Raw genomic sequence first — 24,855 nt, 5'->3', positions numbered from 1 at the left:
ATTTAACTATAATTAGATATCAAACTCAATATAAACTTACAAGTAAAGACTAAATTGTGGTGTGTTGATTGAAGCCTACAAAATTTTGAGTTTGGGCAAATTCAACATAAAACGAGGAAACTCAAAATTGAGTAGTTCATCTTAATTGAAGATGGATTATAACATATTTTCGGTCCAGTGTTTAAAATATTAGTGTCAATAGAAATATTGATATTCAAATTGGCAAAATTTCGATAGATGAAAATTTGCTCAAAAACATGAAAATTTAAAATAAAACTTTAAGGATTTGTCATATAGTCGACAGTGAACCATTATGTCGGAAATATTAAAGAAATATGCCGTTTTTGGACGAAATTTAAAAGTTTCTTATATTTCTCTAAATTTTCCGATTTTGCTATGAAAAAATCAATGGATAGAAGAAACTCAAGCATCAAACACATGAAAACTAAATGGTGCTTAATTAAATAACTCCAGCTTTTGATTAGATTAGCAGACTAATTATACCATTAGTTGATAAGCCCTACGTCCCTTCCTAATTAGTTTAAATCATCATTGTTATCAAATTCTTTGCCATAAAACTCTACATTTTACTCATCATTAATCCCTTTGAGAAACTTCAGCACTTGAAGCATTGTAGGCCTCTGAGCTGGGTTATCAGAGACGCACACAGAGGCAATCTTCAACACTTGAACCATCGTGCGCTTCGAATCCGCGTCAAGCACCATCGGGTCAAGAACATCAGCAGCCTTCCCCTTCTTCAGCATCTGAAAAACCCACCCGACTAAATTCCCGCCTTCCAAATCTTTGAAATCGGGTCCGGTTGGCTCTTTCCCTGTCACCAACTCGAGCAGTATCACACCAAAGCTATAGACATCTCCCTTTGTGGTAGACCGCGCGCTCTGTCCATACTCAGGTGGAATGTAGCCAAATGTTCCGGCTATATCAGTACTAATGTGAGTCTCACAGGCATTGATCAATCTTGCAAGTCCAAAGTCTGCAACTTTGGGTTCGAAGTCTTCGTTGAGCAAGATGTTGCTGGCTTTGATATCCCTGTGGATGATATGGGGGCCGAATCCATGGTGAATAAAAGCCACGCCGCGGGCTGCACCCATTGCAATTTTGAAACGTCTGTCCCAGTCTAGGACATCAGGATCTCCAGTCCGATTTCTCAGCCAAATGTCGAGGCTCCCATTTACCATATACTCGTAAACAAGGAGCTTCTCCTCGCCAAGAGAACAGTACCCCAGTAATGGAACGAGATTTTGGTGGTTTACCTTCCCCAGGGTTTCCATTTCGGCAATGAATTCTCGATGTCCCTGAGCTTTATACTCATTTAGCTTCTTAACCGCAACAGTTTTCCCATCAGACAATGTGGCCTTGTACACAGTTCCAAAGCCTCCATCTCCTATTATGTTTGTCTTGCAGAAGTTGTTGGTGGCTGCAAGAATGTCAACTAAAGTTAGCTTGAGAAGCGGCTGCTGAGACATGGCAACGTTGATGCTCAGAAGCTCCTGTGATCTGCTGCTCCTGAGAAAATAATGTTCCATGAAACTAGTCAACCTGCTTTCTTCATCTTCTTCAGGATCATGCCGGCTGCTTCGGGTGATCCATCTTACTACAGCATAAGCTGCAACAATAAAGATTAGAGCACTTCCAACTACAATAGCAGCAACTCCCCGGGCATTAAACAATGCTGATTCATCAAAACTCTTGGCATGGCAATCCAAATCTTTACTTCTCCCACACAGTTTCTTGTTACCGGCAAGCGATTTTTCTGACAGGTTCCGGCAAATACCACTATTAGGAATTGGCCCTTCCAACCTATTTTCTGCCAAGTTCACGTAAAACAGATTGATGAGGCTGCATATTTTCTCTGGAACCTGTCCAGAGAGCTTGTTACTTGAAACATCAAAATACTCAAGTTGCATCAAATTCCCAAGGTCTGGAGGAATCTCTCCTTGGAACGAATTTGAATGAAGATCCAAATCCGTCAAGTATGACAGATTACCAAGAGAATGGGGCAGCACCCCATCAAAGAAATTATTGCTCAAGTTCATCTTTTCGATCCTCCAAGCTATGGTATTCGAGAACAGCTTATCAACACCACCTTTAAGCCGGTTCTCCTGAACATACAGCCCCACGAGATTCTGCATGCTTGACAGCGATGAAGGAAGCTCGCCATCTAGCTTGTTCGAGCTTAAATCCAAGTGAGTTAGCTCTTTCAATTCCCCAAAGCTCACGGGTACAGAACCAGATAACTTATTACCAGTCAAATTAAGCTTCACCAAGCTTCCTAAACGACCAAAGCTTCCAGGGATGGTACTCGTAAGCTGGTTATTTCCCAGATTCAAGCCTTGAAGCTTCGGCGAATCACCAAACTCAGGAGGAATGGAACCACTGAGCATGTTCCCAGACAAATCCAAAGTTGTAAGGTTAGTTAAACGAGCGAGGGACCTTGGAATTTCACCAGAGAGCAGGTTGTTGCTGATCAAAACATCCACCAGAATAACAGAGTCACCCAAATCTTCAGGTATTGCACCCGACAACCTATTGTAGGACAGATCAAACACTCCAACATGTTGCACAAAGCTCAAAACCGGGATATTTGCTTGTCGAAAATACAATGATTTTTTCAAAGGAATTGAACCAGATAGATTGTTGTGAGAAAGTACCAGACATTGCAATTGGCTTAGCTCTGATAGCTCCGTTGGGATAGAGCCGCTAAGCTGATTGCTTCCCAGATCCAATGTGGTAAGACCGGTGCACTTGCTAAGCTCCGCCGGAATGTTCCCTTCCAGAAGATTCGAATTCAATATTAGAACAGAAAGGCTGCTGACATTTCCGATCTCTTTAGGAAGTTTTCCTGTCAGCCGATTGTTACTAAGGACGAGCCTTTCCAAGACAGCTGCCCGACCAATCTCATTCGAAATTGAACCGCTCAGCTGATTGTTCGAAGCTGTGAACTCCATCAAATTCTCCGAATTCCAAAGACTTTTCGGTATTGTGCCCGTGAAGTTGTTCGAATCAAGGTCGATCACCATGAGTGGAAGCTCCGAAAGGTAATTAGGGATTGCGCCGGCAATCCGATTGTTCACCAAGTTGAGCTGCGTCAAGTTCTTGCACTTGACAAACGTGCTGTCAATTGTTCCCGAGAGGTAATTGCTATCGAGATCAATCTCCAAAAGCGAACCCGCATTGCAAATCTCTTCCGGAATCGGACCCGTCAACAAGTTATTGCTCAAGCCAAGTAACCTCAGCATAGAGCAGTTGCCAATCTCCGGTGGAAATTTCCCGGAAAACAGATTGCTCGAAAGCAGAAGCGATTCGACTTGCTTCAATTTTCCGAGCCAGGAAGGCAAGAGGCCCGAAAGCTGGTTCTTTTCAACGGAAAAAGTCATCAGTGGAAGCTCAGAGAGCTCTTGAGGCAACGGCCCGGAAAGCGAATTGAACGAAAGCATCAAAGTCGTCAAACTTTTACAGTTCCCTAGCTCTGCAGGAACAGAGCCATTAAGCTCTGTGAAAACCAAAGCCAAAAGACTCAGGTTCTGCAACTTCCCTACGCCTTTTGGGAACGAACACCTCAATGGGTTGTACGAGAGGTCAATTTTGGTCAACGATTCCAGCTTAGAAATCTCTTCCGGCAACGGCCCTGTTATGGAACAGGAAGCAGCGTCCAAAATTTCGAGCCGCGAAAGCTCCCCGATTTCGCGGGGCAACGGGCCGGATATATGATTGCTGCCAATGTAGAGGTCCGTGAGATTCTTCAGGCTACCAATTGACGGTGGAATTGCCCCAGAGAGTGAATTACGTGATACGTCCATGGAAGCCAAAGATTGAAGCTTTGGAAACAGGTCAGAGGGAAGAGAACCTGAGAGGGCGTTGTTGCCCAGGTCCAGGAATTTCAGCCGGGTCAAATTTCCCATCTGGGTCGGAATATCTCCATAGAAGTCATTACTGGAGAGCTCCAGGGTTTGAAGCAGAGATAAATATCCCAGCTCCGGCGGGATTTTCCCGGTGAAAAAGTTGGTTCCGAGCTTCAGGGTCTCCAGCTCAGTCAACTCCACGATTTGGGTCGGTACTTCGCCGGAGAGCTGGTTACCAGTGAGGCAGAGGTGGTTTAGGTGTTTGAGGTTGAGAATTTGAGGTGGAATTTTGCCGTGAAGTAGGTTGGAGGAGAGGTCCAGCACGGCGAGGTCGGAGAGGGAGAAGAGGGAGGGAGGGAGCGGGCCTTTGAGGGAGAGGGACGGGAGGGCGAGCTCGGTGACTCGGCCGAAATGGCAGGAAACGCCAACCCAGTCGCAGTGCGAGGCGGAGGACCGCCACGAGGAGAGCACTGCGGGGTTTCCGAGGGCGGTTTTGAAGGAAAGAAGGGCTTCCTGTTCTGGGTTTTGGTCGTTTTGGTGGGAAACGCCATTGGCGAGTAGACAGAGGGACTCAAAAACTATGAATATAACTAAAAACAGAGGCTTTTTCGACGCCATGAAAGGGCAATTTGAGAAGAAGAAAGAGGGGTCGGAACCTGTGTTTTGCAGAGAGAAATAGCGGTGGAGAGAGGGGCTAATAGGTCATTTCACAAACGTTGAGAAGAAGCTTGAACGCCACAGCTTTTCTCTGCGAGTTGTGTGTTTGCCAAGGAGGCCATAAAAGATCGAAGACGAGGACGACGGAGTGTTATTAATTCGGTCAGGAGAAGAAATGCACCGCTCACGTGACTTGTACTCTCGTAACGGCGATTCTGTTAAATTTGCAAATGAGCCCCTTTTGTGACCCACATATTTCTTGAATTTGGGTCTGACCTCAATATGTTTCCTAGATTTAACATATAGATCCACCAGTGCCCTACTTTGTGCTACTTCAGAGAATCCGGCTTTTGTCTCTTTTTAGCATATCTTTTGTATTTTCAAACGTGCAGGTGCTTCGGAAAATACGGGTTCTGTTTTTTTGCATGTCATGTGACATGTCTCCATCTTTTCCTTATTCTTAGCACCATGTAATGGATGTATTTGCAATGATTGATTAGAAATAAGTACTTTGTGTAATTTTTAAGGAAAATTAATGGAAATGACTTGAAAACTTTGAGTTTTAACGATAAGGACAAAATAAAAGGTAAAGTGAATAGTACCATGATTGACTTTTTAGTGTAAAAATATGGTTTTTCGTTAAACTGAACAGTACTGCGACCTTTTCGTTAAAACTCCCTAACTTTTATTGTTGTCCCATAATCACCGTTCTTCTCATTAAATCGAGTGGACGAAGCTATAACATAGAATATGACCATCTTAACGATCAGATATGGTGATTGTATCAAATAAGTGTAAATACTTTAGCCAAATTCAAATTTAACAATTGTGGACAAATTAGCATTTTGTAAGATTAAGGAGCTCATATACAACTTAAAAGTTGAGGGAGCAAATTGAAAGAAGATCATAAGTTGAGAAGACAATTGATAATTGTTTCCACTTATTTGTTATTGATGGGGTAAATTCACAATTATTTGTACCTTTGCCGCTCAACTCCATGAAAGTTCCAAGTTTACACAATGGATAAAATGTGACCCAACTTCTACTTTCTTTTCCTGTGCTTACTGAAATTTTGAAGAAATATAAAAATTGACAAATCCTAACCGAAATTAAAGCGTGCTCACGCTTTGATTTTGATCGGGGTGTTTCAAAAAGGGTTTGTAATTAATTACAATAATAACTAAGTCTTATTCTATTAAGTAATATCGGTCGAATTTGGTATCAACAATAAATTTAATTTTTTGGAAATACAAAATATTTTTGGAATACAGAAAAAAGAATTTCTGTAATTCCCAATATTGGTAAGCCCAGAAAATGGCTAAATTTACGATATTAGACAAACAGTGGTAAATAAATTGCATTGAAATCACAAGTGGTACAACTTGAACATTTATATCTAAAAATCATCACTCTCCATTTTTTGATTTCTAATTTTTTTTCTTGAAGATTTCTATAAAAATGGTGAGGATCAACACTTTTTTTTTTTTTTTTTTTGAAACAAAGTACAATATTCATTGATTGAGAACGAAACACATACAAGTAGTTTCCATGATGAGATTCATTGCATTTAGTTTTTATAAGCAACCATGGAGAATTTTTACAAAAAATTAAGTACGACTTTGAAAATGTTTAGCAATGCATCTTAAAGAAACAAATAATAAGTTCTTCTATTGTACATATGTTTTTCTATCAAACATAATTATAACAATAATAATACTTTTTGTTGTTTCAGAATTCAGAAATAGTCTTACACAGACCCTCAAATACTTTGGCTTAGGTTAGCATCCATATACAAACTTAATTACAATAATTTAATTATGACAATTCTCACATCAAATGACGCTGGAGTGAATTGTATAAGTCTAAAACAGCTTGTAATTTCGTAAGGGGTGCACAACAGTTGGCATTCTCCAATGTAGATTGAAACTCTCAATAAGCCCCCTCACTCGTGAGAATTTTCAAACCTAACACATAGACAACACCAAGTGAGTGATGTGATGCACGTGTGTTCGTTGAGTTTCACTCATGCTTTGATAACATGAAAAAAATTTGAAATTCCACAACAAACCAATTAATAATATCAAAAGAAACTCAACTTACTTTTAAGTTTCTTTTATCTTTTTCATATGGAATTGATTCCCAACTGTAACCTATTCCCCAAAAAAAATTTCTCCTCGACGCTAGAATCATAGGTGTGCAACCTCTAAGGTGAACTGACGCGGAAAGCCCTCGAGTCGATGGTGACGGAGAGCCAGAGGACTCGGGATAGTGATATTTGATGAGACATGAGAGTTTAAAGGGGGAGGGGAGGTAGAGGGGGGCTGCCCCTGCGGCTGATCTGTCCCTTCTTAGGAAGCAAACCATGAACATAAATTTTCTCTTTTTTGAGGCGCACCATGTCCCTGCCACATTTCATTTCATTTTATCCATAATCTTAACCTTAATTAGTTTGCTACTTCATATCTCAAAATTTCCTCGGTATATACAAACACTGAGGTCCTGTTTGGCACACCGTATAAGATACCAGATAATAATAATAATACAAAATAGGATATTTGGTGTTCATTTGGATTAAATTGATGGTCAGATTAAATAATTTGGTCCCACCTTTTTTATACGGTGTTTACCCTCTTCCTTATACCGTCCAAATCCACGGTATAATTTAGTCGGGCTTCTCTCGCTCCCTCCTTCCTCTCCAGATGCACTCTTCTCTCGTCTGAATCCCAGGTTTGTCTTCTCAAATTCTTCTTCTTCGTTTGCATCACAATTCGTCTTTTCATTTTTTATACGGTGTTTACCCTCTTCCTTATACCGTCCAAATCCATGGTATAATTTAGTCGGGCTTCTCTCGCTCCCTCCTTCCTCTCCAGATGCACTCCTCTCTCGTCTGAATCCCAGGTTCGTCTTCTCAAATTCTTCTTCTTCGTTTGCATCACAATTCGTCTTTTCATTTTTCTTCTTCTTCTTCTTCCCGGGCTTCTCTTGCTCTCTCCATTCTCTCCAGATGGAGGTCTCCAGACGCTCTCTCTTCCTCTCCAGAAGCTCACTCTCTTTCTCCCCTCACTCTCTCTCTCCTCGCCATTCGCCCCCAACTTTCTCCTCGCCTTTATCGTTACGCTGCTGCTTTTTTCCAGCTACCCAAAAATCGCAGCTTGCCCGGTATGCCTCTTCGATTTTGAGTATAAAGTTCCAATTTTTATTCATATGGGTTCTTATTTTTGCTGTGTATGTTTAAGATTTTGCATCCACCGGGATCAAATTTTGGTGGGTTTTGTGAATTGGGCATCGAGTTTCTAATGCTTTAAGAGAAATGGGTTGTCAGTGATGTTTTGATATCTCAATAGTTGGACTTGTGTTGCTACATGCGTTTTTTGATTTCTGCTGGGTTTAGCTAACTGGGTTGTGTGCTTAATCTGGTTGTTCTCCAACTTTCTTACGATTTAAGTGCTTTTAGGTGAAGTGCTTCCTATGCCTATTTGTTCTGTCTTAGTACTTAGTAGCTCGGAGGTATGAAATTTGATAGTATTTCGTGTTAATTTTTTATTGAACTTGAAGAATGAGGAATGCATTTGTGAAATTTGATACTATTTTTCTTTTTGTTATTTGAAAATTTATGTGGTTTTCAAAAGGTATAAATATTAGAAAAGTTCAACAAACAAACAAAGATTTGTCAAATTGTTTTTTCCTTGTCCTATCCAGTTCAATACCAAACACGGTATAAATAATACGGTCATTAGACCGCTACTGCACCAAAAGCCTGACTAAGTTAGTCAGTACTATCCGGTGACTATTTATCTTATCCGACAGAAATAGTTAGTACAGTCCGAGCTGCCAAACAAGGCTTGAGTGTCGACGTTTATGAAGTCATTAGATCATATTCAACGGTTGTTAGTCATTAATATTAAACCAGTTAATCAAACCAACGATCATCAATATTCAACCAGTTAATCAAACCAACGATCAATTGCGCTATGATACTCGGCGACTGCACTAAAAAATTATTCACAGCTTCAACAAAAGAAAAAGACAAAAGTATAGGAGCGTGGAATGTTGAAAAAAAAGTATAAAGATTTGAATAATTCTAGCAACCAAATTAAATTAAAAAGAAAAGAAGGTAGGGAGGGTATCAGTTTGTGTTTTTTGTCCACTGAAGAAAGCTGATATGGGCAGAAAGCTTTTACACAAAGGAGGGGGGCATCTGCCTTGTCCTATTGAAGCTGTATGGCATGAGTTGGTGGCGGTGGCCGTGCCAGTGGCCCAACAGAGAACAGATTTCAGGCAAAATTTTCAGGGATCTTATATCACCTGTGAAGATCTTCTGCCACCAAAAGTAGTATCAAACATTTGATCCCCCTTTTCTTTTGGACCAAAAAATTCAAAGCCAAATTTCCCAATAATATAAGAAAATGGATAGATGGCTCATCCTTGATTGCCTATAACTTAGATTTTTTTAACATGACTTAGGGATTCAACGTGAAAATGGAGTGGCGGCTGTTGATTACCTAACCTCTATCTGGCCTTGAAATCGGTAGCGTAAGATAAACTTACACAAGCGGAGTTAGATTTTAATATATATATGCTAAAAAATTTCACTTTGTAGTTGTAATGAGACATTTTGATATATGTTGTCAAGGAAGCTAAGGTTACATCATAAAACAATTGGTAATATGCGGAATAGACTAATTTACTTATAAGCTTATACATGGCTTCTCGTCAATATGAGATTCATCTCAACAGTTTGAAATCGTGACTAGTAGTTAATGAGGAATTGCTCATTGCATGTTTAAGCCAAGCAGTGTCCCACAATTTAGACTAGGTAGGTGACTTTCGGACTCATTTACACCCGCTATACACCGTTACTCATTTCTGTTTTGCAAATTGATTAAATCAAACTGAGGTTAAAAGACAAAAATAAACGAAGTTGTAACTAAGAAAAAAAGTGCCTGTCGAAATCATTTTATTTAAAACGTTTTATCATTCTTTTGTCAATTTTAAAACTTCTTGTTAAATAGTTTAGTTAATGATTAGAAGCGGCAGAAGCTGAGAGGAACAATACATCACATATATTGCATGAAAATTGAAACCCTAGCTAGGGTTCTTAAGAAAGTAAGCAAGCCATTGATGGCAGCAACAAGTGAAGGAAAGTTTCGGGATGACCACATGCCTAGTCTGCAGTGCACTAGTCCATTGAACAAGAACAGTAATCAGAAGAGCTGAAGCGTTCACGTTTCGAGAGAGCTGATTTAGATTAGAAGAAGGAACAAGAAGACGGATTTGTCGCTAGATTTTGGGAAAAATTAAGGGTTGGGTGGGAAAAAAAGAGGAGAAAAGCTTGTTTTGGTTTGCGTGAAGGAATTCCAAAAATGAAAGATTGAGAAGATTTCTGAAGTGACTCTGCGTGAGAAAAGCAGAAGCAGGTGAGAAACATCAATATGCATGGCTTTGCAACTTGGCATCATTTTATGTGCAAAAGCAGAGTGACTGGCAGTGCTGCGGCTAAAAGCTGCTTTTTCCCCAGCTGATGAGATGAGTCCTTACGTATCTGTGACTGTGAGACAACCGCAGATTTATTGATTCCCTCCAGTGGTTCTGGATGATGGATTGATGGAAGACTTTGATTTCTCACTGTTTCCGATGTCATGTTATTAGATGGTAGGTACATGTTTAAATTCGTATTATTGATGAGACAAGATTTCACTATTTCTCATGGGCCAAGAAATTAGGGCATGCACATCCAAGTTGGCTGCCCATTGAACCTCGCCAAAATCCTTTGTCAATGGACTCAACTTGTTCAAATTGGACTTTATAGGGAAACTATTAAATACTTTAATTCGAGTTGCAATTTCCTACCATGGAAAATATTGTAGCAACGAGTCGCATAAAGTAACAATTGCTGTAATTTTCCACCTACCTACTCAGTCGGGTAAGTTCGAAATAAGGAAAAATGTATGGGAGTATATTTCCGGTGTGTTTTGATCGGTGCCGGCTTTGAGGGAGAGCAACTTGTGCCTGATGTGTGGTTAGATTAATTAACTTTGCGATTTGATTACTTTGTTTCTTGTTTGGACTGAGAGAATGGAGTGCGAGATAAAGAGATTAAGAAAAGAATATGTAGATTTTCTTCAAATTTTTATATCATTTGTTGTTAAAGATCTGCCTTTGGATTTAGTGTATTACTATATTATTTATCGTTTTGTTTTGTTTCATGGCTTCTTTTAAATGTTTACTATTAATTTTGTTTATCGATCACATAAGATAATTTTTTATTGTTTTACTACATTTTGGTAAGATTATATAATAAGATACAAGAACAAAAAGATCGTTGATAATTTAAGAACAAAATCCGTAAAATCTCAAAGACGATCTTGATTTTGATGATCCTGTTGTATTTGGGACATTGATGTTTTTCATTTGGACAGAGAATTCAATTCCTCAAACACAACTCAAGATAAAAACGACGGTGAAAAACCGGATACCCTCAAACAAGGCCAATGGGATTCTATTCTTTCGTTTGTTCTACAGAATGCACACACTTCAACGTCCAAGAAACAGACACGTGGACCTAGTTGACCAGAAAAGTGAAGCTGCCCAAAAAGATGAGAAACGTGTCGAATATGGAGGAAAAGAAGTCTCGCAGATTTGCCCGTAATTGAAGGTGATGATCGGATAAGACTGTGAGTGAGGAAGACAGCAGTCAATTGCAGGAATAAAATGGAAAATATGGAAAGGTTTTTGACGGTTTCTAATCGAAAGAGGTGTCAAGTTTGGAATGGTTAATTCCCCATTCAGTGATTCGTAGACCATCCGGCAAGTGCTTGCATCCTCTCAAATTCCTTTGTTTTTTGTCTTTTGAGACCTTTCACATTTAAATATTTGTGCTTAAAGGAGGACACATCTTTCATATGTCAAAACATCACTATCGATAAAAATATCTTGGTAGAAATATTATTGGATGCTCAATATCCATGTTGATACCGGTTTCCTTTGATGTAAATTTGTTAAAAAACATGAAAATTAAATTAGAATTTCTTACAATTTTTTTTATATCATTTAGATTAAACATCGGTGATTTTTTAAAATTTAATTAAAGTGTTTTGACCGATAGTCATCTCTATTTTTAAAATTAAAATAATTTTTAAATCTATCATTTTATCTGCATGATGCACTTTTTCTTATTTAGTGAAGATATTAGTAATTAAACTATATTTTCTCTTCTTCCAAATATGTTTTCAATCACAGTTTTTTTTTTGTTTTTTTGGTTATGCAAACATTTAATATTATTTCTTTTTCCAAATGGTTTTTTCTTTTTCATTGGTGATCAACATAAAGCTCCGTGTAATTTTTTCAAATTTTTAGTGAAATTATAATTTTTTTGCTGTTTTTTTTTTATGTATAGTTGTTAACGAATTATTATTAGGTACAATGCATTACTTATATATTATCTACAAGTACATTTGAATTTACAAAAATCATTAATTGGTGCGTTTATTTGCAATTTTGGTACGTTTGATTTGATACATATTGTTAATATTGGTACATTAATTTTATTTTGTACACATTGTGTATTGGTACGTTTATATTATTCTCAATCCTATTTTCTCTCATAGTACTAAAAGAAAAACTTATTTCGATACGTTTGATTTTGGGGGATTTAAAAATATTTTAAACTATTTTGGAAAGAAATTATCTTAAATCGTAGATAATTATTGCTAAATTGTAGCATTATTGTGAAAATAAATTGAATCTAACCAATTTTTTTTTTTTTTTTTACAGTTATCTCTAACGGAGGAGAGCGTAATCAAAATGCTAGATTATAAGAAATGTATTACAATATAATGTGCATATAGCACCATAATTATGACAAAAAAAGTTTAATCAAACTACTAAAAAAACATGGATGTTTGATCTAGAAAATTCAAAATTGAGGCGCCTATATCAAAAAATCCCAAATTTAAAATGAAACTTTAGAGAATAGCAAAAACTGATTTAGACGAGTCACTCAGTACTATAGTCTAATAGTATTCATCTTCACTTGTAAGTGAGAGTTATAAGTTCGAACGCTACATGCAACTAAGTTTTAGTCGCCATCTTCCAATAAACGCTTGACATGTCCAGTGAATAGTATATCGACATGTGTTGAATTGGTGAGAGGACCTGACAGCAGCAGCCAGAGGTATAGAATTTGGAAAGGGGCCCGGTTCCCTCATATCTGGTGAGCATATGCGCAACCGAAAGTGAAGGCATTCGAGAGATGAGAGTACAGCAGCTGCATTGTTGAACATCCCATGCGGGCCATACCGTTGGTCGCCGGAGATTCTCAATTCATAGGCTCTTCTCTAGTTCCTTTCCATTCAGACTTTTTTGGTTGAATGATTTCATTTGTTATTTCTACTGATTAATGAAATTTTCTTTGTCAATCAAAAGATGATGAAAAGACAAATTAATTTTCTATCACTAAAAAAAAAATGATGGATAATATTGTAATTTCTTAGGTCCAAATTTTACTGTTTTTTATTAAAGCTTCACTTATAGGTGATGTTAAATACCTCTAATATTAAAAAAAAAACCAAATACAAAAACCTCTCACCAACCCCCCCCCCCCCCCCCACATTTTCTCTCTCTTTCTCATTTTCTAAAAAAATGTGATCATACACACAAAATGTGTATGTAAATACTAGTTTAAAATTAAGAAAATTGTTTATCGAAAAAAAAAAGATGGTGCTGTAGAATTATGAATTTATAATATCTTAATTTGTGTTATATGTGTGGAATAAACATTTTTTGTCAAGTGCAAAACTTTCTTTTTAATCAAATGAAATAAAAATTAGACAATATTAGCTATTTGGTAATAGTCGCGTGCCTACTTTCCCCCAAATGGGTAAAAGACCATTACACTTAGAAATCTTCCGTCCGTCCCTACTCCCCCAATTTTATTCATAATAAATGAAAGTAAAATGAGCAGAATAATCTTGTTCCCGCTTATAACATTACTAACTTCTTGCCACACATGTGTGACAATTTACTCTTTTACATGTTATTCTTTACTTGTAATTTTTATTCCTTTTATATTTGTTTAAAATATTTTTATTTAAAAAATTAATAAACTAAAAGAAAAAAAAACTGTCCACTTGCGTGGGTAATTTTTTCTGTTAGTCTGGATTGTTTTCAAATTATGTTGTTTTATTTTAAAATCCTAACTAAAAAAAAAGATATTTTTAAAATTGAGAATGATTCATCATTTTTTCCTTCAGGCTTTATATAGATATAGATATACATTTTTATCCTGAGAATATATAAACCAATTATTTTCCATGCCAGACCACCTTATTCCTAAATCAACCCGATTAAGATAAATTTCCCAATATTTACAGCCAGAATGCATGAATGATATAGGAAGTGATGTCATGTCAAAATCCATGCATTGTTGGAGTTTGACAATCGTGTTTCTCTAGATCGATGCCCTTCCACCTTTGAAGCTCTATGCGTGACGCAACATCTCAAGAGATTAATTGGTGGATCTCATATGTTAATTTCTAGGTAAAACCCACCGTTTTCTTCTAAAAATTAAAGTTAATCTCATTGCTTAATATTTTAAATTTGATTAGAAATTAAAGTTTTGTAGAGAACTATTTTTTTTTTTTTCTATCTGCAGTTGCATGTCGCTGTTACAAATAATAAAGTGATTTCAACATTTTTTTTCTCATTTCATGCACCTTTTTTTTTCTTTTTTTAAACCATTAGATTTAATAAATGAAACTAAGATCAAGAGACATAATTAAGAGGCTGAGTGCATAAGTAAAAAGAAGAGTGTGGAAATCACTCTTCTTAAAATAACACTATTTTAATAAGCTCGTGGAGTTTGTTTAAGTAGAGTAGGAATATGCATGGTAAATATGATTATAGTTTATTTCCTCAAGTGTCCAGAAGATAATGTTATGCCGGTTCTCCATCAAACAGGACCGGCCCTGAGGGTAGTTTTTCTATATATTCTGTGGATGTAATATAAATTAATAAGTAAGCCAAATTTAGCGAATGAGTTGTTGGCATGGTTGAAATAGAGTGTGTTTGCAGTTTGAAACTAGGTGGTGTTGCTTTACTTTGATTTTTCTTTTTCAAATTATATGCATACAAAATAAAAGGTCCAACTTGAACCCAAAACCAGCATATCCAAATATAATTAGGAAGGCCAAATAATTTAGGAAACGTGTTTTTTTTTGGTCTTTCCAACATCCAATAACAATTATGTGTTTCCCGAAGGATTAGCTACGTTATAGATTGAAAAGAGTTAACATATAACAATTAGGTGTTTCTCGATATATGCCCAATCGCTTTCTCTCTTCATTTTCGCAAAAAAAAAAAAAAAAAAACGAACAAACAAACTACTGCTCTTCGATTCGTCTTCACAAAACTGACAACCCGAATAAATTCTCCTGGAAAAAAATATTGGGGCTCTTCTTGGGTAATTCAGTGTTTCAGAATTTCCATCCTTGCAACAAAATAGGTTTGTTTGATTCTTTATCTTGATTGTTTGCCTCTGCTTTGTTTATATATGGGTGGAATTTGAGTTTTAGTTTGTTTCTTTGTCAATTTGTTGTTTGCTAATGTAAGGAACATTATAAATTTGAGGGTATGTATATATCAACGAGAACTCTATAAAGGTATATATGCTAATGAAGTACTGTTGGCTTATTTGAGTTTAGTTTTTTGTGTACTCTTTCATATTGGGATGTGTTGAACTATCTGAGACAAATGAATCATTCAATGGAAGTGTTGAATTATTTGAGACAAATGGATGGTTGTGGTGCGAATGCATGGGTTGCTTAGAGACTTTTGTTAACCTTACCACTTACAAGTGCTTATGCAAAGAAGTTTTTCAAAATTAAAGTTGAACAAATCTTACCTTCGATCAAGTATGTCACAAGAAAGATTGAATGGGTTAGCTATTTTATCAATTGACAAAGAATTGGTTGAAAAATTAGATTATTTAAACTTAATCAAGTATATTTGCGTTTTGACGGAAAAAAAAAATCAAGCATATTTGCGTCTAAAAACGCCAGACGTGTAATATTTAAGTAATGTGTGTATATAACACTTCTCCAAGCTTGTTGATAAAGAGGCTAGAGATGAGTGTACTTATAGTGAAAGTGGCTCAACTATTTGAATGCTAAACTCTGAAAGGCACCTATGAGTGACCCGTCATAGAACACCTCACTTTGCTGGGGAAGTGTCTTCTTTAGGCGAACGAATTGAAGACCCTTCACCAGCTGAGACTTGAAATAGATAACCAACCGAACTGGAAGTAGTGTAGTTTAACCAAACTAAAGGTACTCCTAGACCAAGTGATTTCACGGCTCCAATGATGAGTGATTCCATATGTGTTGAGTTTGTTAACGGAGGGGTATTTTCCTAGAGCATAAGGAGGTTTCCTATAAAGCATTTATTTATGCGTTGAGTTGAAGGTCATCCCTACGTTGCAAAACCACTTATATTCATGCCTTGCTTGAAAAGTTCCGGTACCAATTCGAATTCCATCATACTATTAGAACTCTTTCACTGCTCAAGCTTGTGCAAAGTGTTAATCATTATCGCTTCTCGACCATTACCAAACCGCCACACATGCTAGTCATCGTCCCATCTTTATATAATGATTATTTGGATCAAGAAGCCTAACAATCCATGACACATTATCCTTTGAGAAGCCTAACAATCCATGACACTGCATGCTGGCTACCAAGACCACATGGAAATTTGTTGGAATTGCATCCCTAATAATAGACCACACATGGATAAACACATGAATAAAGCTATCATCCCATTTGTTGATTACACCATCTAGACATTGGCTCAAGATAACCTCCGGAGTAATCATAATAATATCCACGCACACAAATTTTTTTTTAACAGTTCTTCCATCCAACAGTTAGAATTTTTGTTCATTCAACAGCCTTGATTGCACGAGATCAATGGTATAATATTAGGTCCTAACAATTTTAAAATCCTAATTGGAGAAGAATATTTTAGAATTGAGAATGATCCATCATTTTTGCCTTCCAACTTTATATATGAATATTTATAGATACACTTCTTTATCCTGAGAATATATATGCCAATTATTTTCCATGCCAGTCAACCTTGTTCCTAAATCAACACGATTAAGATATAATTTCCCAGCATTTACAGCCGGAATACATGAATAACAGGAAGTGATGTCATGTCAAACTCTAGGGTTCAATGTTCTGTACAGGTTTTTACTAAAGAAATTGATATCATGCATTGTGGGAATTTGACAATCGTGTTTCTCTAGATTGATACCTTCCCACCTTTGAAGCTCTATGCGTGACTCAAGAGACTAATTGGTGGATGTCAAATGTTTAATTTCTAGGGTAAAATCCATCATTTTCTTCTAAAAATTAAAATTAAAATTCATCTAATCTCCTTGCTTAAAACTTTGAATTTGTATATAAATCAAAGTTTTGTAGAGAAGTATTTTTTTTCCTATCTGCAGCTGCATGTTACTGTTACAAATAAGGAAGTGATTTCAACATTTTTTTATTCATTTCATGTAATTTTTTTTTAGTTATTGAATTGAATAAATGAATATACGATCAACATACAAAATTAAGAGGATGAGTGTATAAAGTAAAAAGAGAAAGAGTATGAAAATCACTCCTTAAAATAAAGCTATTTTAATTAACTCTTGGATTAAAAAGAGTTTGTTTAAACGATTGAGTACAGTAAAAATATGCATGATAAGTATAATTATGGTGGTCTCGGAAATAACATTGTGGCTCTCCATCAAGCTAAATTATAACACTTTTTCCAGACCTGCTGATAAGAGAATTATTTCCTTTCTAATGTTGGAAAGAAAGCCTGTGTGCACGTGGAGAATTATTAAGCACCTCTAAAAGATGAATTCCCATTTTCCCAAGATATTGTTTTTATAAGTAGAAAAAGTTATATTCTTCATTCTCGTTTACCCAATAAGGCAATGACATTAGATTCTACAGAGAGATACCAATATATCTTTATGCTTTTCAGAGGGATCTCTTTGCTCAAACTCAGCAAAGTAAGTACTCATCCTTCTTTTAGTGGCTTCTCACCACATCCAAAAGATAACTCGAATTTGAAATCTTACTTTAAATGTCCTTTCCCCAAATAGTAATTTTAATACAACGATATGGGAGGGGGAGAGTTGAACTTGGAACGTTGGGTAAATGCTTTTAGTCAACTTATCTACAAACTTCTTATTCCCTGAATGGTAATTAATTGAGTAATATTATTAATTTATGCTTTCTGGGCCTTTTTTGTGCCTATAAAAGCCAACATAGTCTCACTTCCAGTATACTGCATAATCAACTTTCAAGCACAAAGATATATAACATTTCTTCAACACTCTCTCACTCCATTTCTTTTGTATGTCAAGGATGATGGAGCCATTAACTCTTGGAAGAGTGATAGGAGAGGTTGTGGACATCTTCACCCCAACTGTGAACCTGAATGTAGTTTACAACCCAAACAGACAAGTTGCTAATGGACATGAGCTCATGCCTTCTGTCATTGCTGCTAAACCTCGCGTCGAGATCGGAGGTGAAGATATGAGGATTGCTTATACCTTAGTAAGTTAATTTCACCAATACTTTGTGATTACTTATTTGCTACATGAAGATAATATGATACATTGATAGTACTACTGTTATATAACTAACTTTTGTTTTCGGATGATTGCTTCTGATGAAGATAATGACAGACCCAGATTTTCCAAGCCCCAGCGAACCATACCTGAGAGAACATCTCCACTGGTTTGTATATATTTTACTTGTCACACAAACTCAAATGCTACAGTTTTAGAGATTGTACCTTAATTATTCATTTCAATAATTTAACTTTCACTAAACTATATATATATTTCAGGATGGTCACAGACATTCCTGGCACCACTGATGTCTCATTTGGTAAGTAATTAACTAGTCATTGCAGACAATACAGTGATACACACACACACACACACACAAAAGATTAGGGCTAAACGAAGATTTGTTCTTAGCTAAATATGAGATTTTGGGTTTTATATGATTAACAGGAAAAGAGATTGTCGAGTATGAAATTCCACGGCCGGTCGTAGGCATTCACAGGTACGTATTCCTGCTATTCAAGCAGAGAGGAAGACAAACAGTGAGAGCTCCAGCTTCCAGAGACAATTTCAATACCAGGATATTCTCGCAGGAGAATGGTCTCGGGCTGCCTGTGGCTGCCGTCTACTTCAATGCGCAACGGGCAACTGCAGCTAGAAGAAGATGATGATAAATAGGTACTGGATTAACATCAATAAAATTAAAAATATCATAAAAAGATTGAAGTTTTGTATCTCCTGCTGTGCTGGTCTTCCCTAAAGCGTGGAGAGAGAGAGATTATGCAACTATGCATATGATCGTACGTACTAGGGTTTGTTATTATGTACGTACGTTGGCAACCGTTTATTTTGTTGTACCAGGTATTTGGGACAGTGGTAGGTCCCATCGGTCGCTTCTTTTATTTTCTGTTGATTGTTGTTTGGTGTTTGGTGATACGGTTCATGTAGCTAGGCCTCATAGCTAAGTTACGTGTCACCGTGCTATTGCAACGTGGCATTCATATCTGAGAATATAATTCTTCCAGCGTTACTTAAAACCATCCCATCATGCGAAAGAGAATGCTGATTTGAACATGACCAGGTTGGTTAAACACAAAATAAGGACAACTCAAAGAGAGTGTCTAAAACATCCAAGAAAAACCTCAATTTTGCATGATAAATTACATTAAAAACGCATATAGCAACACACAAGTAAAAAAGAAATCTATATTTGAAAAATTAAAATAATCATCTCCGCTGTCACAAAGCTATCACTGCCTAGAATAAGGATCAACGAATCAAATGAATAAATAGAAAATGAGGGTAGACAAGCCACCCGAGCTACGAACACTCCCTCATCATACCAAAATAGTGTGAATTGCTCTTTAAAAGCTACAAACCACCAAAGTGTCACCGGAAGAGGTCCTTGGAGGAGACACCTGATGAGCTGAGAAGCAGGGACAAATGGTTGAGGATTTATGGTGAAGAACGATCTTTAGAGACGAAAAAGTTATAAAGGCCTTATCCGGACAAGCTTAGATCAAACTGAGACAACCCTTAGATAACACTGAGACACAAAAAGCTCATAGCAATGGCATCCGTGAGCTATAGGGCCATAAAAATGTAAGCAAAAGGGAGGAAAGATTGGGGAAGGAAAAGAGAAAAATTGCAATATTTAGATTAGTTATATTAGAACATCGCTATAATGCGAAAGAGCAAGAGTGCACTAATTTCACTTGCACTGTCGTTGTTTGGTGCACAATCTCTCAAGAAATGTAGTGAAACGAATTTTTTCTTTTCTTTTCTTTTCTTTGTTCACATTCAATTACAATCAATGTATATTCCAAACATACAAATTTTACAGCCGCCGGAAATACCATAAGAGAACATTACACTGTGATGCCAATACCGAGATCCACCATGTAGCCAGCCGAACAAAAACAGGAGGCAAATGCGGGTTTGCTTAATTTCATACACTCCACGGCCAGAAGGGATCAAACATACAGCACCCCACAACGCTGATGTAAAATCAAAAATTCCTTTTTGACTGGGACACATGAGAAGGCACGCCATCGCCATCAAACTAGTTAAGCATTTATTTCAGCATTGCACTGATGCTCCCTGGTGCAGCTTCTTCTGCTCCAAAACATGCTTGAGCATGTTTTTCCAAGTCTCGGCCCTTCCATCTTATCCTGGTCTGTTGATGTTGCTTGGGGATGTCTGGGCAATTCATCTCCGGTTTCTACCTCCCGGGATTCAAATGGTGGGCATGGACCATCATTGCAGGTGCACAAAGGAATGGTGACAGAAGGAAACGGACTGCAGGTGACTGCACAGAGCATATCTGAAGAAACTGAAGCCACACGGTTCTTTCGGATCTCTGGTGCACAAGCTGGAGATAGACGCTCTGGGTCACGAGGATGAAGCATACAAGGGGTACAAAGGCCAAGTGACATCTGTAGTCTATTTTCCTTTGCCGGGGAGCCAGGCAATTTGGCAAAGGAGATGATTCCATGCCTACAAAATGGGCACGGAATGGACCCAGGTGGGCCCACCGTTTCCGAAGGTATGTTGCTTGTTGAGCAAAGATATAGTGCGCATCTTACACAAAGCTCATGCTTACAGCCTGAAGGTACAAGTAAACGAAGGATGAGTATAATCTTGTACATAAGATAACTGAATTTCTATAATGTAGACACTTAACATAACAGCGGTTGAACACGATAATGGAATAACTCATAAGATTTCAATGTTAATCGAAGAGATATACAATATTTTAAAGGATGGCATATCACTATTAGAAAGAGAAAATGAAAAAAAAAAGTCATAGGGTTTTTATGAAATATCAAGCTCACCCATTAAGTAAGCAATGTATCACCACAAACTACATAATGCATATATACATGACTTTATCCCGAGTTGGCATTTCTTATTTTCAATATATTACTGGAATGCCTCATTTGTATTTATGCACATACTGGTTGAAAATATTGGGTTCTATGAATTTAAGACTGGGAGCATGAGAGGCCAAGAAACCATTTTGCCTCTTATCCGGTTCGTAACTTGGTAAAATCCTGCCCACCCATCTAAGACAATATTAAAACAAACAAATAGGACCAATGAATTAAACATGCAATCAGAATTATTATCGTGGTAACACCAGAAGGCTTTTACTCCAGTTAAATGAATCAAATCTAATGTCCTCCCAAGACTATTAAGGACCTCGGGAAAGGATTATCAGTAAGCAACTACAATAGTTATAGGACTAGCTAACAATGTTAGCATTCGGCTATACTATGGGAAAAGGTAGTTTGTAAAGTATCAGGAAAGCATAAGACATGAAAAATAACCACTGCAGGACAAACCTTCTGCCGCCACCAAACATGGTCTTTCCAGACAGACAGCACAAGTATCTGCGTCGTCCGCTGATGTTGTCACAGACTTAAATCCACATTCCCTGCAGTAAATTCCAAGGAACTTGAGTCTATGTGGTGACACTGATACACTCATTAAAATTTTCCTATGGATTTTAATGTGTCCATGAGTATGTGGCATCCTTTGCGTGAAACTTTCGACACCAAGCACTGGACATCCAGAAACTTGGTAAGTGTTAGTATCCATAGATGTACTTGGTTCAAGAGTTACCTTGCTATGTTCATTATGCTCATGAGAGGCAAAGATAGGTAACTTGATAGGGGGAACGCTGGTATTGATGAGTCAGAATTGGGTGCTAGAAGTGGTTCAAGCCAGCGGCGCCCCCACATTCGGGCAACATCAACTGGAAGCCACCTGAAAAAATATACTTCACATTAATCATTTAATAGTAACAGAACATTAATTGTTAAAACCAAAAGACCCATACCCATTGCAGTTTAAAGTCATCTTGCTGGCACCTCTTGCAAGGAGGATCTAAAAAATACGGACACCATCAGTTTAAATCCAAGAGAGAGAGAGAAACTAATTTACAAGCTGTCAAAACTAACAAGTTCTTGCCTGACAGCACTTTAAGTTACCCCCACAAGCAGCATAATGCAGTGGAGAACTTCCAGCACCTACAAAGAATAAACTTCCACTTCAGTTTGAAGCAGGATGGGAAAGCAACATTCCTTCGGTTAACATACTAGTTACTAAACAAAAAGCAAACCTATCAAATCCATAGAAGTCCCGTAATGAAACGTCACAGCAGACACATTTGCTTGAAGATCAAGTAGGAGTTGTACACAACCAAAAGATCCATTCAATGCAGCCATATGGAGAGCAGTAATACCACAATCTGCTACCTTATTTACAAGTTTGGATAGAGCACTGCACTGGAATAGAATGAATAAATAGCAAGAAAGATATGTGTAGATCAAATGCTTCTGTACAATCTAAAAGCATAACCTATCCGATAACGGTTTATTCAAAACCTAAACAAATATAAATATCTTGGCGATATAACACCAGCAAAAATTTGAATGGGCTAAACAGTGTTTGCATCTATTTACATAGTGCACGGAAAACTTCATGCAGAAAATGAATTTAGTGACTTAGCCACTTTGAATCTGTAGAAATGGAAAGCAATCCCACATCGCTACTCTTTTCATTATTGCTCCAATCGTGGGAGAATTTACATTCATAAAAATCTCCTTGACAAATAAAACAGAAGCTACCCAAATACCTTTGCTCATTTTTGTTCACGACCTTTGCACTATCACCTCTGTCGCACTCTGTCTGAGCAGTTAGAGATTCATAGGGAGCACTTGGAACAAAGTCAGCCACGACAAGTCTTATACATCTTACATGCCCATTTATAGCAGCAAAATGAAGAGCAGTCCTACCAGTAAGATAGTCTGCTCTTGTGACCTAGTATAAAGAAAAATACTATGATTAAATATTGTGTGTTCGAATCAATATTTTTTTCTAAGTGGAAAAAAAAACTACAGTATTTCAAAGCATAACTGATGTATCTAGCTTCACTATGAAAGATTCATTACTCAAATATTACAATCCAGTTAAATAGCAATAAAAATACAATGAGACAATCAAAACTTACATTGGATCTGAAGAGCAAGAGGGTCTGTACAACTTCCCAATGTCCATATCGGCATGCTTGCATCAATGCTGTCTTTAAAGTTAAACACAGAAATCAAATAACTTAATCAACATTCGTATCAAACACAGAACAACAATTTCGTTGAACATAAAGGAAAATATACCAGCTGCATTTCCCTAACTACATCCGCTAGAATGAAATCTATGGCCCTTAAGCATGAAATTAGTTCAATCCCCTCGTGAGCTTCAATTTTTTCGATAAGAGGGTTCGATTTATGTGACAAAGCAAACAAATCACTAAACTTTCTAACCAGATCAATACCCAAATGCCAAAATTTACTCTAATGGGGATTCTGAAACACAAATTAAATTACTGTCTGACAAACAATCATAATCTAGATGAGAAAAAGCACCAACTTTCGTACCTGCCCGCAGTAATTCCTGGAATTGGCATCAGCTCCATTCTCCAGCAGCAAAGAAACAATCTGAATCAAACCCAGAAAAGAAAACCCACAACAAAAATCGAAAATCCGATCAAAAAGAACAATCCCAATCTAAAAAATTGAAAACAAGAACCAACCCAGAAAAGAAAAGGGGAAGAGAGGACGGACAAAGCACCTCGTTGTGGCCTTTAGCGGCGGCGAAATGGAGAGGGGAGTTAAGGCCGCCGAAGGTGGAGTATTTGGAGAGGCAGGGATTGCAATCCAAGAGCATTTTGGCCTCGATTACATCCCCGTCTCTCGCCGCCGAAACCAGCCGTTCGCCGGAGGCGGAGCAACCGAATGAATTGCCCATTTCCTTCCTCTCTCCCTCTCTCTCTACCCCCGTCCCGCTTTCTCTGTCTCTACCTATAAATACGAAAGCTTGTGGAATTTGGAAAATAAATTGAAAAAGAAAAGGATAATTTAGGTCCACCGTCGTGGAAGGCTTACAGCCTAAATATGACAGAAAAGGGGAGTGAGGTCGAAGAATGACAAATGGGATAAGAAAATGGAGGATTTTTGGATTTGGGGGTTTGACTTTGTCGGGCAGGAGCGTGCTGGTTTTTGACAGACAGTGGAGAAGAGGGATCAGGATCCTCACCTGATCCAAGGATCCTCATGATCAAAGAGTGTGGACCGTTGGATGAAAATTCAACGGTTATAATTATTATAACTTTAAAATGACCCCCTAACTGAAAAATATAATAATGCGATTTTATTTTTAATAATTTTATTTTCAATCTAGTAATCAACAACGAGCCAAATATCTTCCATCAATGCCACTGGATAAAGTGATCTGACCTTTGAAATTTTATCCAACGGTCCACCTGTTTTGAAATTTCATCCAACGGGTCAAAACAGGTGGCCATTAGATGAAATTTCAAATGCTCGAATCACTTGATCCGGTGACCTTAGTGGAAGAGATCCGAAGATGATCTATTCTAGTCAACAACGGTTGTCGTTTATGAGATTTAGATCCATAATTTCCTCTGATAGAGTGGAGATTGTGTTTCATAAGTATCTGCATATCCTTTTTTTATTTCTTACACACTATTTTCAATCTTTAGCCCTCGGATCAAGTGAATTGAAGAAGATCAATGACAAAAAATTAACAAGAATGTGTGGAAGGTAAAATAGGTGTGTGAATAACATTATCAATGATATCATACATTATTACTAATAAAAGTGAACTCGTCAATCTAATGATTAA

The 24,855-nt window shown here is 37.3% G+C and overlaps 3 protein-coding genes across 4 annotated transcripts; 1 reads left to right on the top strand and 2 right to left on the bottom strand.

Annotated features, from left to right (window-relative positions):
* Window positions 1–457: 457 nt before the first annotated feature.
* On the bottom strand, window positions 458–4,481 carry LOC137734528 (leucine-rich repeat receptor protein kinase EMS1-like). The gene has a single exon (XM_068473773.1). It carries the CDS (start codon window positions 4,479–4,481, stop codon window positions 588–590), a length of 3,894 nt encoding a protein of 1,297 aa, XP_068329874.1. The 3' UTR covers window positions 458–587.
* Window positions 4,482–17,878: 13,397 nt separating this feature from the next.
* Window positions 17,879–19,170, top strand: LOC137735111 (CEN-like protein 1). The gene is made up of 4 exons (XM_068474488.1): window positions 17,879–18,136; window positions 18,258–18,319; window positions 18,432–18,472; window positions 18,601–19,170. Exons 1-4 carry the CDS (start codon window positions 17,936–17,938, stop codon window positions 18,816–18,818), a joined length of 522 nt encoding a protein of 173 aa, XP_068330589.1. The 5' UTR covers window positions 17,879–17,935; the 3' UTR covers window positions 18,819–19,170.
* A 617-nt stretch (window positions 19,171–19,787) lies between these two features.
* On the bottom strand, window positions 19,788–24,236 carry LOC137734594 (E3 ubiquitin-protein ligase XBAT33-like). Of its 2 annotated transcripts, none has more exons than XM_068473830.1 (10): window positions 23,782–24,236; window positions 23,589–23,648; window positions 23,165–23,236; window positions 22,790–22,974; window positions 22,274–22,434; window positions 22,123–22,181; window positions 21,992–22,038; window positions 21,775–21,918; window positions 21,495–21,586; window positions 19,788–20,755 (listed from the first exon to the last, which is right to left on the bottom strand). In XM_068473830.1, exons 1-10 carry the CDS (start codon window positions 23,956–23,958, stop codon window positions 20,217–20,219), a joined length of 1,536 nt encoding a protein of 511 aa, XP_068329931.1. In that variant the 5' UTR covers window positions 23,959–24,236; the 3' UTR covers window positions 19,788–20,216. The 2 variants fall into 2 exon arrangements, with proteins under 2 accessions (XP_068329931.1, XP_068329932.1); XM_068473831.1 differs by having other exon boundaries at window positions 23,165–23,232; window positions 23,782–23,853.
* Between the last annotated feature and the right edge of the window lie 619 nt (window positions 24,237–24,855).

Source organism: Pyrus communis, chromosome 5, assembly GCF_963583255.1.
Source record: "Pyrus communis chromosome 5, drPyrComm1.1, whole genome shotgun sequence".
In the NCBI taxonomy this organism is placed as follows: domain Eukaryota; kingdom Viridiplantae; phylum Streptophyta; class Magnoliopsida; order Rosales; family Rosaceae; genus Pyrus; species Pyrus communis.
The sequence above is the reverse complement of the archived record's forward strand: the minus strand, read 5'-3'. Positions and strand labels throughout refer to the sequence as shown.

Coding starts and splice junctions, on each gene's coding strand:
- LOC137734528 (XM_068473773.1), bottom strand. CDS start 4,481: ATGGCGTCGAAAAAGCCTCTGTTTTTAGTTATATTCATAGTTTTTGAG.
- LOC137735111 (XM_068474488.1), top strand. CDS start 17,936: ATGTCAAGGATGATGGAGCCATTAACTCTTGGAAGAGTGATAGGAGAG. Junction 18,320..18,431: donor CTGAGAGAACATCTCCACTG/GTTTGTATATAT, acceptor TATATATTTCAG/GATGGTCACAGACATTCCTG. Junction 18,473..18,600: donor CACCACTGATGTCTCATTTG/GTAAGTAATTAA, acceptor TATGATTAACAG/GAAAAGAGATTGTCGAGTAT.
- LOC137734594 (XM_068473830.1), bottom strand. CDS start 23,958: ATGGGCAATTCATTCGGTTGCTCCGCCTCCGGCGAACGGCTGGTTTCG. Junction 23,237..23,588: donor CCAGGAATTACTGCGGGCAG/GTACGAAAGTTG, acceptor TTAACTTTAAAG/ACAGCATTGATGCAAGCATG. Junction 22,975..23,164: donor TCTTGCTCTTCAGATCCAAT/GTAAGTTTTGAT, acceptor TCTTTATACTAG/GTCACAAGAGCAGACTATCT.